Genomic DNA, 16,201 nt, shown 5'->3' with positions numbered 1-16,201 from the left:
GCATTTTTATTGGCTAATGAAAAAATCTACTGCTAAGCACAATGTAAGAGTGTCAAGTCCAACTACTCTTCAAGCAATCAAGCAACCAGAGCAGACGCAGTAGACGACTCGCTGCAAAAAATAAAGGTTTATTAACGAAATAAAGTAAGATACTAGTACTAGCATCAAAGTGTGCATACTAGATGTGAGTATCTAATACATGCACCAACCACTGCCAAAGGCACAAAATTAGAATATAATTAATAATAAAGAGGTCTTGACAATCTACCATATCAGAGCATATGCAAGTCCTCTAACCTATATATGGTTTAGTTAAAAACCAGATAACAGCCCCTATAGTTATTAAGTTAAAAAAGCAGTAGAGATAACTAGCAGGTAATCATGTAAATGCAGGGCAGTCAAATTCTAGTAAAATAGACAAAAACAAGTAAAACCACTGACCACAAAATTAAAGCTTGATTACAATACACACCAGCTAGAAGCACAAAACAGAGATTAACTAAGAATTCAAACGTTACAGCAACAGCTTGCCAGAGTCAGCTGGATGCACAGATAATGAATCTAACACCAACCCTTCAAGACATAGCCTATGGTTATAGGTGTGTTGAACAAACAGCACACACTGACTCCCTCCTCTACTAAATTGATCTTACACTCTTGAATATTACCACTCACTCACTTCTAACAAAACACCACATTTTGTAACTCAGCAGATATCTACTAAACTACTTCAATAGCATAAGGTTTTCCTAATGAGAAACTCTTGATCAAAGAACGAATTGAAACAGTTCATCTCCAGAGCCATTACTTCTTACTCTTTGTGTCTAATCCTCTCCTACTTGCCTATCAGCCCACAGGCCTGGCTAGTCAAATGTTGTTCTTGTGCTAACCATATAATGCAATTACCTCATCATTCTCACCTTCACTGGATTCTCTCCCCACAACTGGAGGAGTCAATCATGCAACTGTAGTACCCTGCTGTACAGTACCTCCAGCAAGAATGGAATTGGGCATAAAGTGATCACAACTAGTCATTACTTTTCACACGTTATTGTCAACAGTCCATGGAGTAACAATGCTGTAAGACAGTCACCTAATTACACAAACATATTCTGGAAAGGCTGAGAGTAATCAAACTCATCTACAAGAGCTGGCAAAACTCACACCAATGTGCATGATGCAATATGCATATATATTTTAACTCTCATTCATTGCCTATCACATCTCTTCTTTTTAGTGTACAGATGGCAACACAAGCCACACCTATGATGATGCATATAAAAATCCTCAAAAGTAACTACAGACTGTCCACAACATACTATAGTGACATCACACCATACACACAAAAATCTAGAAACAGACAAGCACAAAACTTACTATTTCCAATTGGGAGGCAGCATAGCCTTGGTCTTGTAATATCTTGCCAATCGATGTATTCTGCTCTCAATCAGAATCAACCTGAACTTAGCATCTTTGTCCTTCCTGTTCTTTTCAAGATGTTTCCGTACAGCGACCGCCTTCTTGATCAATTGATAAAGATCTTCAGGAAGAGATGGCGCTAGACCCTTTGCTCGAAGAATTCGTAGAATTGTGTTGCCTGTTACATTCCTAACCCGAGCTACACCGTGAGAATCACGCAGTATAACACCTACAATTAGTTCACATGATACTCAAAAACAAGGTCAAAAAACATAAGCAAGACAAACTCAGACCAATCTGAGAAGGAGTTAGGCCTTTCTTAGCCAACTTGTAGATCTGCTCTTTAACATCATCAGCCGACAGCTTCAACCACTGAAACAGCCAACACGTCACTATACATCAACAAATCTACAAACAATAAAAATTCTAGGCACACAACTACAGAGCTGCTTTCCTCCTGGGATAATCAAACTACAAGGCTGCTTTACATTTCAAGGTCTGTTACCATTTCATTCAACCTGCTTTTAACGTTATTTCAATATCCAAGACTACCACAGCACAGATGCAACCTCATAAGTTGAATACATGACGCTTTCTAAACACACCACGTGTCAACCCTAAAGGAGCCCCACCAACTCACATTATCTAGACAAACCGTTAATAAATATAAAACGTCTAACAGCCCTCGGAGAAGCTAAATAAATATGAGTACAACTAAATTTCGTACATAAAGAAGAATGTTAACTTACAGTGGGAACGCTGCGTCTGTAGGGCAAAGCTGACGAAGAAATTCCCTTACTGAAATACAAACAAGTAAACAAGTGTAAGAAGTAATCCGTTATATCTTCTGATCTCGAATCATCGTGTGTAGATGCATGTTTGTCTGTCTGTCCCACACATCACACACTCATGTAACACTTTCACATACAGGAGCAAGCCAGCAAACCCGTGAGAATAAGACAGGGTTAACCGAGCTCACCCTGGAGTGTGCATGCGACCCATCGTCTTCTTCTGTTACACACGGACGAACAAACACTTCACAAAAAGACACGCATGCGCAGTCGGCTAACTGAACACGTGTAGCTAACTCTACGAAGACAGCACTGTTTAAGTGTGCTGTAACAACAAAGCCTAGCCGGCATTTCAATAGGCCATCACACAAACGCGCTCTTTCAAAGAATTGCGGGTTTCTCTATTTTCAACGCAAATGTTAGACCAGAGCCGTATATATATATATATATATATCTTTATATACGGCTCTGTGTCAGACTATCTCCTCGTATTCCAGACTTGCGCAAAAATTATTAGAAAATTAAGTTTAGTGAATCCAACTGAAACTGCACTAGTACAGTTATTTATAAATTACCAACCTATGCAGTACTAGTTATTAACAAAACAGAAATATAAATCAATATACCTAAATTAGGAGTCTCATTTTGAACAATGTCCATACTGAATGATCATCGGTTTTCCTTTTAACATGTAGCCATTAAGCAGTTGAAGAGCTTGTTCAGCACAGGCTATGCTCGGAAACGTCACAAATGCCTGTCCTTTCAATCGTCCAGTCAAGAGACGGAACTCCAGTTTGGAACTGTTTTCATTCTGATATCGAAGAAAGAGAGAGAGAAGATCAGACTCTGTGACATGCCGATGGAGATTCTTGATATAGAGAACATGACTCCTATTCCCATGATTGTAAGCTGAAAATCTAATGTACATAGACAGTACTTTAGTTCAGAGACAACATTTATGTAGTTACTTCATAAATTCTATGATCACCACAAAAGGCTTCTGCATGTGTATTCATTATCCATGTCCCAATGAGTTCCTCAATTCATCTGTCTGTCTGTCTGTCTGTCTGTCTGTCTGTCTGTCTGTCGGTCTGTCTGTCGATCTGTCTGTCGGTCGGTCTGTCTGTCTGTCCAATACATATATTTCAAATCCAAAGAAATTTCCATCAAGAGCTTAAACGCTAGTCTTTAAGTAATGTTCCTCTAAATCAACAACAAACACTTAAGGCTACAACAGATGACCCCATAGGGGAGGGTCTGAATACATTTAACCACTTAGTTTAAAACCAATTGATATTCGTTAAAGACACTGCAAGATTTTGTCCAGCTGAAATTACTGCCATTTTCCTAGATCACACTTGAATTGCACTGCTGCAGCTTGATAGAAAATCGTAGTCTCCAGTGTCTTGAACTCAGCAGTGTTAAATCGTCCGTTGTCATCCCTCCACAAAGCAGAGAGGACCCTCAAGTACTCAGACGCTTTCTCCCCCAACGACCAAAATGTTCGAATACAAGAGGCACGACTGTTGGCAAGTATCCACCGAGTAGTCGTTCCTGGGCGTATTTGTGTTTCTTGATTTGCTCCCTTCTCATTGCCTCGCTTCCCCAGTTGTAGCTGCACGAGGTAAGATGTCTGATGCCCATGGGTGAGCTAGTGCCACGTCTAACTCAATGTTAGATCCTGTCTCCGCGTCATAAATTAGGAGGTCAGGCCGATTGTTCGAATGTGTAGCGATCCCTAGGCTCACACTTGTGGGGCAGATGAACTGAACTCAAGCACTCAGACCATACTGACATCATCGAATCATGGGTCCACACAGGGCCGCCACCGTTCTTGCATGTTAGGAGGTGGAATCCATCTGCGTCAGAGCCCTTTATATCTAAAGTTCGACCACAATCGCACTTGTTGACCCACTCAGGAAAGGAGACAGGAATCCCTAACCTCATTGAAGCTGCCGAAATAAAACTGTTCGGTGATAGCGCAAACTTCTTTGAGGTAGGTACAGCACTGAACCAAGCCCCAGCTCCCTTACCCTGCAGAGACAGCAGACGTGCAGCGTCTTTTTTAGATGAATTGTCAATCAAAGCATTAACTGTAATCTAGTTGTTAGCATCTGTCAATCTGTGTTGGAGTTTCTTTGTGTTAGATACCACCTCTGACAGATCCCTGTCGTCATCCAATAGTTGATCCAGTTGATAACCAATGCTTCTCTTCTCCTTGCAATTTGATGAAAGAGTCCTGACATGATCTGCCAGGGATGTGAACCGGTTTGGTAACTCCTGCAGAGAATGACCCCAGCTAAATAAAAAGGCAAAAACGGGAGACAGTTTGCAACAGTGTCATTCCAAACTCACCAAGACGTATGGGGAGTGTTGCCTGCTCCCATTGTCTAGCTGTTCATTAAATCTCTGGTACCAATCAAAGTTGCAAAGCACTTTTAGTCAGTCGATCATGAATAGTGGCAGCAGGTTGCAAGCTATCTGGGCAAACTCCTCTAGCCGAATGGTTGAGTCGGGTTGCATGGCAATGTCTCAGAAGAAGCATTGCTCCCTGAGGCTCATTCAAGTCAGATAACTGCTGGTAAAACACATTGCCAGAATTTGCGACGTCAATACAGACATTAAGATAAAGTCATGGCTGTCAATGGAAATCCCAAGAATCTTAGTTCCTGTGTGGGAAATAGCAATATCTGTTGACAATAAGTCTGGTACTGCTGAAGGCAATGGGCAGTACAGCTCACACTTCTTGTCTTGAATTTGAAGTCCTACATTGCCAAACTCTTGCTTTAAGAATGCAAAAGCGTCGAGCACACTGAGTGATGATCCAACCAGGATCACATCATCCAAATAAGCAAGGACAACAATGTCTTGGAACTTGCATTGTATGGTAGTCAGAATGTTGCGAATACCCAATGAGAAGAGCACTGGCCCAAGCGGGTCCCCTTGATGGATGCCTTCCTCAGATGACAGCACCATTGAGACATTGCCCATTAGGTAAACTAAAGGACTGGACCCAGAATACACTTCCATCACATGGTTTGCAATTTCAGAAAAAGATAACAAAACTTGTGTCATCACTTGGCCTCTGTGAATGGAATTGAAAGCGTTATTTGCGTCAGTCTTTGACACTACCCAGTCCTTGTTTTCCTCCAGCAGCAAAAGGACATGATGGACAAGGAGGTCTGTGCCTCCCTTGGTTGCTACCCCGTGTTGAATTGCTGTCTGTCTGTCTGTATGTCTGTCTGTATGTATGTATGTATGTATGTATGTATGTATGTTTGTATGTATGTATGTCTAGCTGGCTGGCTGAAACTGTTTTCTCTCGTCTTTCAACACGTACAGTACCTCACCTTGGTATTTTCCTAATTTCGTCCACACTCATTTTATTACTCAAGATCTCTTCTTCACTCACACAATGTATCATTTGCACAGGACCACAGACATCATCATCATCATCATCATCATCATCATCATCACCTATTCTCCTTAACTTTGCAGCCAATTCACCTTCTTCCTTCTTGCCGAATGCTTCCTCCTCGTCTTTCTTTATCACTTTTTCTGTTCCATCTTCTTCCCTTCTTTCCTCCCTCCAGTAGTCCTTACTGCTATATGCTTTCCTTTTCCCTTCTCTCTCCCTTTCTTCCTTTAGTGTCTGTTCTACTGCTTTATCAACAACACTATCAATGTCTCTATCTTTCAACTGCACCAAATGCTTCAGATCCTTGGGACAACGAAAGTCAACATTTTCTGCTTCCATCGTTCGTCTGCCTACTAAACACACTCCACTCCCATAATCTCTCACAGCCTCAACTCTTCTCTCTCTTGAACATATCTTTCTTTGTATCTCTTCCAGATGACAATGTGCAGCATGTGGATGAAGAGTGGCAGGCATTACGCCCCTCTTGTGCATTGATATCAACTCTATTTCTCGTATATTCAATCCACATTGTCTTAACTCATCTAAACGCTTCTCCTCGGCTTCGGCTCGTTCATACTCCTTCAAAGTCATTTCTCCCTCCATATCAGATACGGATTGCCACGCCCACGCAGTAAATTCTCTTCCTTTCTTCGCTTCTTTCAGCCTACAGTTGATGTCTAGCTGTTTTCTTGCCATCGCTTTAAGATGCTCTTCACTCTTAGATTCAGTGGCATATTCACGCTCATCTCGATTCCGAGCTGCATCTATGGAGTACATTATGCTAGCGTACGCTAGGTCTATACTACGCGTGCGCATCCGCATATTTAGTCGGACAAATCAGAGTGGATCAATGGTACAGCATACGATTTTATGCCAGCGCAAAATTGCTGCAAGGAAAATGCAACCAGAATCAAGTGTTTTAATTCATTGATACAGTACACCGCATGTAGTCGATCTACATTTAATATCATCACCACAGCTAGGTAGCGAACTTGTTCCAAGTTAGCAAAACACACAACACGAAAGCTACAAACTATATGCGCTACATCATAATGATAATGCCAGCAAACCAAAAGTAAAATGTTATGTCAGAACCACACAGAAAAAATCAGTCAAAGTCCTAAAGTCAGCAAGACTTAGAAGTTCTCGAAATGATGGTTGAATATTGGCCCATCATACTCATTCAATTTACTGCAAGCAGCTTCTACCGATTTCGTCATAGGAGGTGGACCACATGAGAAGACACCCATTCTTGGAACAGTGCTGTGATGCTCCTTCAACCGTGTGAAGAACTTCTCAAACGGAGGACGCCCAAAGTGAGTTACCGAACGAAGACCAGTAAAGAGAGAACGGCCAGCAACACGTTCAAAGTGACGCTCACAAACATACTGCATGTACAAAAAAAAACAATAACTAACTCACAATACCATAATTTTTCCATATGCATGCAACCATTCACAGACTGCTAGTCCAGCAGCTTAAGTTAGTCTACAAAGTAACTTAATTGTTTGTCTGTCCAAAGTCTGTCCATTCATGTCTGTCTGTCTATCTGTCAGAATCTTATTTAGTCGTAAGTCCTCAAGATCCAACTAGATCTCACCAGCATTGTTGTTCGAAGGTCAAACTTGCGATAGAACTGTGTAATGAAGATATGAATATCAATCATGTTTCTATCGTCAGCATCTTCCACCTCGCGTATCATTTCAGTGAACCACTCAAACTGCTTCTGTGTTCTTGTCACCCAGATGAAATACAGCTTATTGCACGTCATACGACCAATTGTCTGCTTGTTCTGATTGGCCACATCCTTCAGAATGGAAGCAAATGGGGTAACTCCTATGCCTCCACCAACCATTACAGAAACACCGAAACGATGCCAGTCTTGATGACCTTCACCAAACGGTCCATCCAAGTACAACTTTGGGTAAGGTGGTGAAGTGTCATAAACTTGTCGTAAGTTACTGGTCCAAGGACCAACAGATCGAATATGAAGACTAAGTGTTTCCTCATGAGGAGCTGAAGACAAAGTGAAAGGATGATACTCTTCACTGGACAGTTTCAGACAAGCAACGCGCACCCACTGGCCAGACTTGTAGTCGAAATTAGCCGGACGTTTGAAATAGAGTCCAGTCACTTGGGAAGGCAAGATTTCAGCCTTCACTACTCCAACCTCCACTCGGTTTCTTGATGCACTGACCAGCTTGTCAACAGCAAAAAGACATGCTGGACCAAGGAAGTAAAAGTAGAAAAGTGGAGCCTGGACAAGGCGTCCGCATCCATGAAGAACAAGCAGGAAATAGAAAAAGACGTAGAGCTTATGTGTGTTCCAGAACCAGATGAAGATATGGCGACGAGCATACGGAACAGCAAACACATAGATAGCAGCCATTACAATGACAAGAAGAATAGCCGTCACACCAGTAAGTGTGTGGTAGCACCAGAAAGTAAATTTAGGTAGCTCATCACTGAAATGATAGAAATCTCTGAAGAGACAAGTGAGGTCATCAGCATTCTGTGTTGCAATGTGATAGAAGTTGATGGAATGTCCAAGCATGTGTGTGATCGTGTATATCAATGCAGTCACTGCAATGTGTTTGTGAAAGCCATGCAAGTAGTCGAACGGTATGTAGCGATTTAGAGGAGTCTCCCTGAGAACAGTGATAATGTTACGACACATAGGAACCAAAAGAACTGAGTAAGTGAATGCCATTGCTGACGCAGCTCCTCGTGTGATTGTCACTCCATACCCAGCAATACGACGTAGACCAGCATACTCACGTTCAACAGAATAATCTGAAAAGACAATAGCAATAAGTCTATATTGAAAACTGCTACATTCTCAGTTGCACTTACAGTAAGCTCTCTCCACGAATATCAGCATAGTCACCAGATGAAACATAAACGTCCAAAAGATCTGAAGTCGGTAGTTCTCTGCAAACCTCACATACCGAAGCCAAATTCTTCGAAATGCACTCTCAGGTAAATCTTGTGGCTTTCTGGTATCGGCCTCTTCTGGAGCTGCATCAGCAACAGTCTGTAGATACAAATACAAGATATTACTATATATATATATATATTCCAATAAAACAAGTGTGTGCAAATCTTGCTCATCTGTCTATATATAATAAGGTCTAATGTTTATGCCTGTTGTGCTGTACTGTATACAAACAGATTGCTTGGCATGCACTTACCTGTTGCTGTGGAGATTCTCTAATACTAGATCCTTGATAAGCCTTTACAATTGTCATCCTTCTATCATTCACAGTGGCAGTAAATGCCCTAGAGCGATTTGCGGCAGCTGCAGCTGCACTACCAGATGGTTTAGACACTTTAGTGTCACTAGCACCAGGCAACGCAGACACTGTGCCCTGCAGAGTTTGAAGAGTTTCGGTCTGGCCTTCCATAAGAACTTTGAAGTCCTGAAACGTCAGGTGATCTTTCTGTTGGAATCCTCGAGCTGTGAACAGTCCAGTAATCATTTCATTGACCCTAACAAGAACACAACCAATCAAAACAAATAGAACAGATTTTAATCACCACTCCAATAAATTAATTAGAAAGCAATAAGTTTTCAATGCCAAACCAAGCAGCTGCATCAATACTGGAGATTAAAATACTGAAAGGTGCACCTGACTACAGAAATGCTGCTCATAGGTGCACTTTTCCAATATAATATAATAATAGTTTACCGATAATATCCATGAAGTCAATACATATCCAATCTACCATCACTGTGAAAAAACATGTACATTACCTTTCTGTAGTCATGCTTGTATTCACCATTTCCAGTAGTGCCTTTGTCATCCTTGTAAACTCTTCTTTCTCCAGAGAACCGGAATTGTCAATGTCATACAAATCAAACATCAGTTTCAGCTTCTCCTCGGCACTTCCTTTGTTGAAAATAATCATCAGATCCAGTAATTCACGAAACGTAACGTATCCACTCTGATCAACATCAGCCATTCGAAACATCTGCTCCACAAACAGAGTGTTCTCCTTCATGCCCATCGTCTCAGCAAATTCGGATTTTGACAACTCAAAGTTCAAAACTTGTTCGGTCACTTTTCTCCTCCCACTTGCTCCACTTGCCATGTTCACGGACCGAGACGGCTCTGCTGCACGAGCGAACACTTCCCTTAGAAAGTCCTCAACCAATTGCTGGCGTACTTTCTTTGTAATAGCATGATTTCGAATGTATTCTCTTCCGAATTGTTGCATGATGTTGACAGGTACACGTGTTGCCTGCAACCCAGCCTGTAGGTCTTGGATAAAAGCTGCTCGACTTGCCTCAGACTGAAACCTCATAATCAAATCATAGTCGTGATTTACTCTTAAAACAATTAAGTCTGGGTCGTTATGAGCTGGCCACAGTTCTACACCTCGTGCAGTTTCTAAAGAAATCATTCTGAGCTTCCGACCTACTTCGTCTGTAACCACTAACTCAAGTTTTGGATCATTCATAAGATAGACATTGATTTCCCTCTCTCCAGCTTCTGTCATCAGCTCTGTTGTTTCAGCAATAGGTTTAACATCTTGAGACACCATGTCAGTCTTAACTCTTTTTGACTTTGAATTTGTTGCTTTTACAATGTGATGTGATCTTTGAGACCTCTCTCGATGTTTAGCTAGCAGAATAAGCATAACAATCAGCAAAACAACCCAAAGTCCAAGACAAACAAATGTTGCAATAAATGGTCCTTCACTGCCTGAGAAATAATCGAATGTCTTCATTGGTGTGCACTCATCAAGCATTGTTTCATTGATCTGAAAGTGATATGGACATGGATCACCATCTTTGTGAAAAAATACATTCTCTTGAATGTCACGCTCCTCAATACCAGTCACTGCTACAATAAGTTTGGCAAAAGTCATATTATGAATCATGTCTACTTCTTCATCAGTAAACAAATTATTCTCCCCGTTTTCAAACCAGAATCGATCTCCATTGCGAATGCGAACAAATTGGTCAAGTATTACAGTGTGAAACAGTTCACCAGGTCCAGTTGGTTGAGTCTCCAATAGCCCTGCTGGCCAGATATCCATGTTGTTAAATGTGTCATCAATTCCCAGTAAACTGGAATTATCCTCTCCATCCCTGCCGATCCCAAAAATATTACATGGTGCAATGTCCTCGCCTGTCTGTTGAAAATGTTCTCGATTTAACTTGTTACTGTGAATATCAACAAAGTTATCAATGGCATCTCTGATACTCTTCATATCTGTATAATACATTCCATTCACATCATAAGCTTCTGGGTTAATGTCCTTCCTGCATGTGACAGTTTTCAAGCCATAGTTTCTCCTAGCTGTGTTGTAGTCAGGCAGACCATGCTCTCGTCCTCTCTGAATATTCACAGCCATCAAATCACGACGCGAGAATTCTAGCGGTCCAAACACACTCCCTCGCAAGTCAGGAGTGATGATATTATCTTCACGCTCAGTGATCTGTGAAGCCATTCCCATCAACAACTCATCAATGTCTGTTTCTTTAAACGCATCCTGTGGATTCCAATATGAATTACACGTGCGAACACCTACTTTATCTCCTTTAAATGATGTTGCTGTAGTTGTCATAATAACTTTACAGTTCTTCCTCCTCCTGACCACACCAGGTGGAACAAGAGTATGGCCAAACCTCATAGCAGCAGACTGAAAGATGTGTGTTATACCTGGATGTACAGCTCGCTGATATCCCCCATATATTGGTGCTGATGACAGGCTAAGAAAAACAGGCAGCCAATCATAGAAGACAATCTTTTGATGAGCTGCAATGGTCCACTGTCGTGCACGATTGAAGATCTTCTCATCTGATGTCCATCCTGTTGTTTTCTTTACCCAATCAGCAAAGTAATTATGAACACGAAACCAAAACACTCCCATTGTAAGAAGAAACGCGTTCTCATCACCACGAGGATTTCCCAACTCTACAACAAATAAAACGTCAGTTTACTTCAGTTGTCTAAAAGTGTGTCATATAATACTCCACTCAGAGATAAACAAACCACCAAATAGTTACAAAGTTCTCACTAGAGATTTTTGGGAGCGTGGCAGGATGGGCGCGTCCACAACGCACGGACATGTGCACTGGAGCCGATCTCAAGCGAGGTAGACTTTGCATTGTAGCTATTGCATGTAACGTACATTCAAGTGCCCTGGCAAAAAATCAACTTTGTTCGCCAGTAAGCCATTCTTAGCAATGTTCATTGATTAGCCGAACTACAGAAAGTTGTCTAGTCAGGCGTTGACTGACGTGAGCCACTATTGTTGCTTCACGTGAATCCATGACTAGTATAGAGTCGATTCTAGGTGTACACTTCCTGGACAAGAGATGTGCTTTCCGGGTCACAAGAAGGGCATATAATCAGAGGCAACTCATCCGGGACTGCAGCCAACACTTGTGTGTACTGTACGTCTGAAGCGAGGTCCTTGTTACTTTGCAAGAGCCTGGATTTGTGGCTATTGTCGCCTTTAGTTTTGAGTTTCAGTGGTACGGAATTCTCAAACATTTCTTAGCTGTAAGACTTTGGACTCCTAGCTACTGTTTTTTAGCGTGGTGCACTCCTACTGGAGCATGGCACAGTGCTACACTGCCACGCTGTAGCAAGAATCCTGGTAACTTTTCAAAACACCTGGTAATACACATCGTATGTCAATTACCTGAGACATATCCCTTCCCCTTGATACAAGAGGTTCGGAGGATATCACAAAGTCAGACAAATCAAAAACGTTAGCTAATCAGCAAATAAACAGACGAACAAACAGACCAATAACAAACAAAAAAACACATAATAGCTCAACCCAGTAACAAACTTACTATAGAATCTCTGAACAGGTTTCAAGAAATGATCAGCTGGTGGTGGTGGATTAGCCATAGGCAGTCCAATCTCATTTGTCTCTGGAAAGTGACACTCAGCATCATGACACGCCAACTTGCCATCTGAATGTGACCTCAACGCATCTGCCCATGCCTTCGTCACTCCATACATCAATCCACCATCAAACCAAGGTGTGATTTCATTCAAATGTTCCCTTGGCACATTAGGAGCATATCCTGTATTAAAGTTGTAACGGCCTCTCCTCAATGGCAGCTCCTTTCCTCCTTCGCAATCTGGATCATAAAGCTTATTACACCTAGGTATAGGAATGTTGAAGTACTCCGGTGGACAACCAGCTGCTTGAGCATCAAGAATCTCCTCAACCACTTGTTGACCAAAGAATGTCATAAGGGCAGTTTTGTTTTGATATGATGGGAAGCCTGTCTCTCCAGCCATCACTCTCTCACTGATGAACAAAGGATTCGGTCTACTGCGTCCAGATGGGTGATAAACACCATCGGCATATGCAGGATCAACTCGTCTCGTCATTTGCATATCAGCACCACCCCAATCAGGATGAGCAAGGTTGTTAAACCATCCATCATAACCTTCATTCTCATAATACTCACGATGATTAACTCCTCTGCTATACTCCATTGAAGCCATTTGAGTAGGACTTTTGGTTGTTGGAGCTGGAGGACAAACTGGTTGACTTGCAGTAGGAGGCTTCTGAGTTTCATTGGTAGCTTGTTCAGTTGTTGGAGCTGCAGTTGTTGCTTGTTTAGTTGTTGGAGTTGGAGCTGGAGCTGTTGCTTGTCCCGTTGCAGTTGCAGCTGCAGCTGTTGCTTGTTTGGTCCTTGGAGTTGGAGCTGGAGCTGTTGCTTGTCCCGTTGCAGCTGCAGCTGTTGCTTGTCCTGTTGCAGCTACAGCTGTTGCTTGTCCTGTTGCAGCTACAGCTGTTGCTTGTCCTGTTGCAGCTACAGCTGTTGCTTGTCCCGTCGTTGCAGCTGCAGCTGTTGCTTGTTTGGTCCTTGGAGTTGGAGCTGCAGCTGTTGCTTGTCCCGTTGCAGCTGCAGCTGTTGCTTGTCCTGTTGCAGCTACAGCTGTTGCTTGTCCCGTCGTTGCAGCTGCAGCTGTTGCTTGTTGGGTCGCTGCAGCTGTTGCTTGTTTGGTCCTTGGAGTTGGAGCTGGAGCTGTTGCTTGTCCCGTTGCAGTTGCAGCTGCAGCTGTTGCTTGTCCCGTTGCAGCTGCAGCTGTTGCTTGTCCTGTTGCAGCTGCAGCTGTTGCTTGTTGGGTCGCTGCAGCTGTTGCTTGTTGGGTCGCTGCAGCTGTTGCTTGTTTGGTCGTTGTAGCTGCAGTTGTTGCTTGTTGAGTCGTTGCTTGTTGAGTACTCTGCGAATCAACTACAAACAGACGTCCTTGATTATCAATTACAGTATATCATGACAATCGTATCTGTACAATGATGTCAGACTTAATTATAACATATATGAACATATATGTAACTGTACATACACATGATAGAATAGAAACCATGCAGACCATTGTCACCATCAGTGCAATGAACCAACACCACAACTGCCACACATTGATCCACATTCCCAACAACTCATTTGGTTCTATTTCGGCCTTCTAAAATTGGGAATACATGCACTATTGTAGTATCTATCAAATATATGAGAAAAGGTTGAGATACTCCAAGCTAAATCTGTACCTCATGCAAGTGAATAAAAAAAAGTCATGCAATTAAAAGGTGACAAACTTGGGCCACAAGTTTAGTCATCATGATAGTTGCATGAGCTTATCAAGTAGTTCAGTACCATGCATTGATACCTCAAGACTGCACATGCCCAGCTACCCAGAGCTCAACATTACATTCAAAGTCAGTCACCCAATAACGCATCATGCCAATTAAGTTAAGTCACGCAATTTCCATGCTTCATCTGTAATTGCAACTGCCTGTGACTTGCTGTAAAAGCAACTCCCTAACAGAAAGGCTTGGAATCATCTCCTAGAATCGTCTTTTCTTACATCAAGGTCTTTATGAAGGAATTTCAGTTGTTTAATTTACTAAATAACACGTTATTGTCAATCTTGTTGACTGGCTGTAGATTAGAGCAGTAAATTAGATAACTGATCCACACTAATCTAGCAAATTGAAACACAATACGCTAAGAGACAAGACTACAAGTAAACAACAAGATTGGAAGTCAAGTTGATAATTACGCGCCTTCTGGTCTCCTTCACTCTCGGTTAGCCACTTGTAGAGCTGCCCTGACACTGCGCGCGCATTGAAGGCGACCATTGCGCTTGCGTGATCTACGGGGCAGAAGATGGCAAAGTCACCCACATCCTCACATCGCCAGTTGTGTGTACAATCTCACACAAACGACAGCCATGCGTATATACGCTTGTGTCATTCGCTGAAACATCATATTCAGCAATTATTAGTGAGTCTCAATCCACCCCAACCAGCTCAGTCATTTCTAGCTAAGACCCGCCAAAACTGTATCTGTGTGAGACCGTCTAGTCTACTCGACATTCTCTTCACACAGACAACTAAATCCAGTGTTCACAAACGGTCATCAAAAACCCCTATCTACACTTCTAGTACAGTCTAGTGTTCAGAAGTTCAGCGGACACGCAATTTCCCCTCACACCGCCCGCTCACTCACCTCATCATTAGCTCACTCTCACCTCATCATTAGCACCCACTTCCAACTAACTAACGAAACAAACGCGAGTCTATTGATTGGCCGAATTCTGAAAAAAACCCACGTGCATGGTTGGTTTTTGATTTCGACGTTTACTGAAATGTAGGGATCTATATAGCTATGGCCAGCGGCTTCATTTTCGAAACATTGATGTACGGTGCGCAAAGTGCAACCATGGATTAGTGGAAAAAGGAAGTGCGACAGGAACGTGAAAAACAAATGGTGCTCGGATTACTATTTATCCACTAGAAACCAAAGCCATACAGTCGTTTTCAACTGAAAAATAATTCACTATCAGTTGCATGACAATCTCGTCAAGCACTACTTTTGTAAGGCCAATTCATAAACTAGAGTTTTCTCACCTTATTGTATTACACCCACGAACCAGACGGAATATCGCTAAATACACATTTATACTAGACGCCTATCGACACATAAGAGTTATTGCTATGGGAAGTGTTCCCTCGATCATCTGCATACCACACTTGCACTCTCCATCAGTGTACAGACTTCAGTACGCGCAGTCTCACTTTACACATTGCACCAATACATGCAACACATGCTACTAGTACACATGCCAGTTTGCAGACAACCTAAAACAATGCAGGCTGTTCCGCCCGTCCAGGTGGCCATTCCACACCCACTGAGCACCCGATCCGCTAGCTATGCCGTCGCCTCTAGACTGCGAAACAACAATTGCACTAAAAGAGAAAAAATCGCAACACGGGCCGTTGCAGCGCTATCCGTTGCGTGGACACACGAGCAGTTCGCACCGTCAGGTGGTGAGCAAGTCGCACGACTGGCCCAAATATTCGTGCACGCGCAACGCAACAACACGGAAATCCAAGTAGCTTTCTCGCGTTATCCACGCACTACAACTTACCAACACCACAAAACAGCAGCAGCAACGTGCACAGTCCCACAGAAGTCTTCATAACGCCAGCGGGAAAAGCAGCACTGCTTGCAAAACCCTCTATCTGGGCGGTGCTGACCAGCTACAAACCTGCAACAAGTAATGGCAACAGCCAATCAACGCTCGTTATT

The 16,201-nt window shown here is 42.5% G+C and overlaps 3 protein-coding genes and 1 long non-coding RNA gene across 4 annotated transcripts in view; all 4 read right to left on the bottom strand.

Moving 5' to 3' along the window:
* Positions 1 to 2,498, bottom strand: part of LOC134188477 (small ribosomal subunit protein uS15) — a 2,517-nt gene extending 19 nt beyond the window's left edge. The window contains exons 1-5 of the mRNA XM_062656641.1: positions 2,399 to 2,498; positions 2,169 to 2,217; positions 1,713 to 1,791; positions 1,378 to 1,648; positions 1 to 111 (exon numbers count right to left, since the gene is read on the bottom strand). The exon at positions 1 to 111 is cut by the window's left edge and continues 19 nt beyond it. Coding sequence (XP_062512625.1) covers positions 78 to 111; positions 1,378 to 1,648; positions 1,713 to 1,791; positions 2,169 to 2,217; positions 2,399 to 2,421 — 456 coding nt within the window. The 5' untranslated portion in view covers positions 2,422 to 2,498 and the 3' untranslated portion in view covers positions 1 to 77. The remainder of the gene's footprint in view (positions 112 to 1,377; positions 1,649 to 1,712; positions 1,792 to 2,168; positions 2,218 to 2,398) is intronic.
* On the bottom strand, positions 1,817 to 2,113 carry LOC134188478 (uncharacterized). Its single transcript, XR_009971366.1, has 2 exons — positions 2,075 to 2,113; positions 1,817 to 2,014 (listed from the first exon to the last, which is right to left on the bottom strand). It is a non-coding gene; the product is annotated as an uncharacterized LOC134188478 (long non-coding RNA).
* A 192-nt stretch (positions 2,499 to 2,690) lies between the features above and the next one.
* Positions 2,691 to 6,405, bottom strand: LOC134188796 (RNA-binding protein 41-like). The gene is made up of 2 exons (XM_062656998.1): positions 5,561 to 6,405; positions 2,691 to 3,127 (listed from the first exon to the last, which is right to left on the bottom strand). Exons 1-2 carry the CDS (start codon positions 6,403 to 6,405, stop codon positions 2,851 to 2,853), a joined length of 1,122 nt encoding a protein of 373 aa, XP_062512982.1. The 3' UTR covers positions 2,691 to 2,850.
* Positions 6,406 to 6,527: 122 nt separating this feature from the next.
* LOC134189306 (dual oxidase 2-like) lies at positions 6,528 to 16,154 on the bottom strand. The gene is made up of 7 exons (XM_062657538.1): positions 16,041 to 16,154; positions 12,443 to 13,846; positions 9,383 to 11,552; positions 8,820 to 9,117; positions 8,482 to 8,662; positions 7,229 to 8,421; positions 6,528 to 7,016 (listed from the first exon to the last, which is right to left on the bottom strand). The coding sequence occupies exons 1-7, from the start codon at positions 16,090 to 16,092 to the stop codon at positions 6,765 to 6,767; spliced, it is 5,550 nt and encodes a 1,849-aa protein (XP_062513522.1). The 5' UTR covers positions 16,093 to 16,154; the 3' UTR covers positions 6,528 to 6,764.
* Positions 16,155 to 16,201: the final 47 nt, after the last annotated feature.

Source organism: Corticium candelabrum, chromosome 13 (assembly GCF_963422355.1).
Source record: "Corticium candelabrum chromosome 13, ooCorCand1.1, whole genome shotgun sequence".
In the NCBI taxonomy this organism is placed as follows: Eukaryota; Metazoa; Porifera; class Homoscleromorpha; order Homosclerophorida; family Plakinidae; genus Corticium; species Corticium candelabrum.
This window is presented reverse-complemented; position numbering and strand designations above follow the sequence as displayed.

Bases quoted from the DNA above. Each gene is read 5' to 3' on its own strand.
- LOC134189306 (XM_062657538.1), bottom strand. From the start codon at position 16,092: ATGAAGACTTCTGTGGGACTGTGCACGTTGCTGCTGCTGTTTTGTGGT. The intron at 11,553-12,442 runs GTAAGTTTGTTA...TATTTGTTGTAG, and splicing joins ACCTGTTCAGAGATTCTATA to AGTTGGGAAATCCTCGTGGT. The intron at 7,017-7,228 runs GTGAGATCTAGT...TTGTACATGCAG, and splicing joins ACCTTCGAACAACAATGCTG to TATGTTTGTGAGCGTCACTT.
- LOC134188796 (XM_062656998.1), bottom strand. From the start codon at position 6,405: ATGTACTCCATAGATGCAGCTCGGAATCGAGATGAGCGTGAATATGCC. The intron at 3,128-5,560 runs GTGAGGTACTGT...TATGTACATTAG, and splicing joins GAAATTAGGAAAATACCAAG to ATTTTCAGCTTACAATCATG.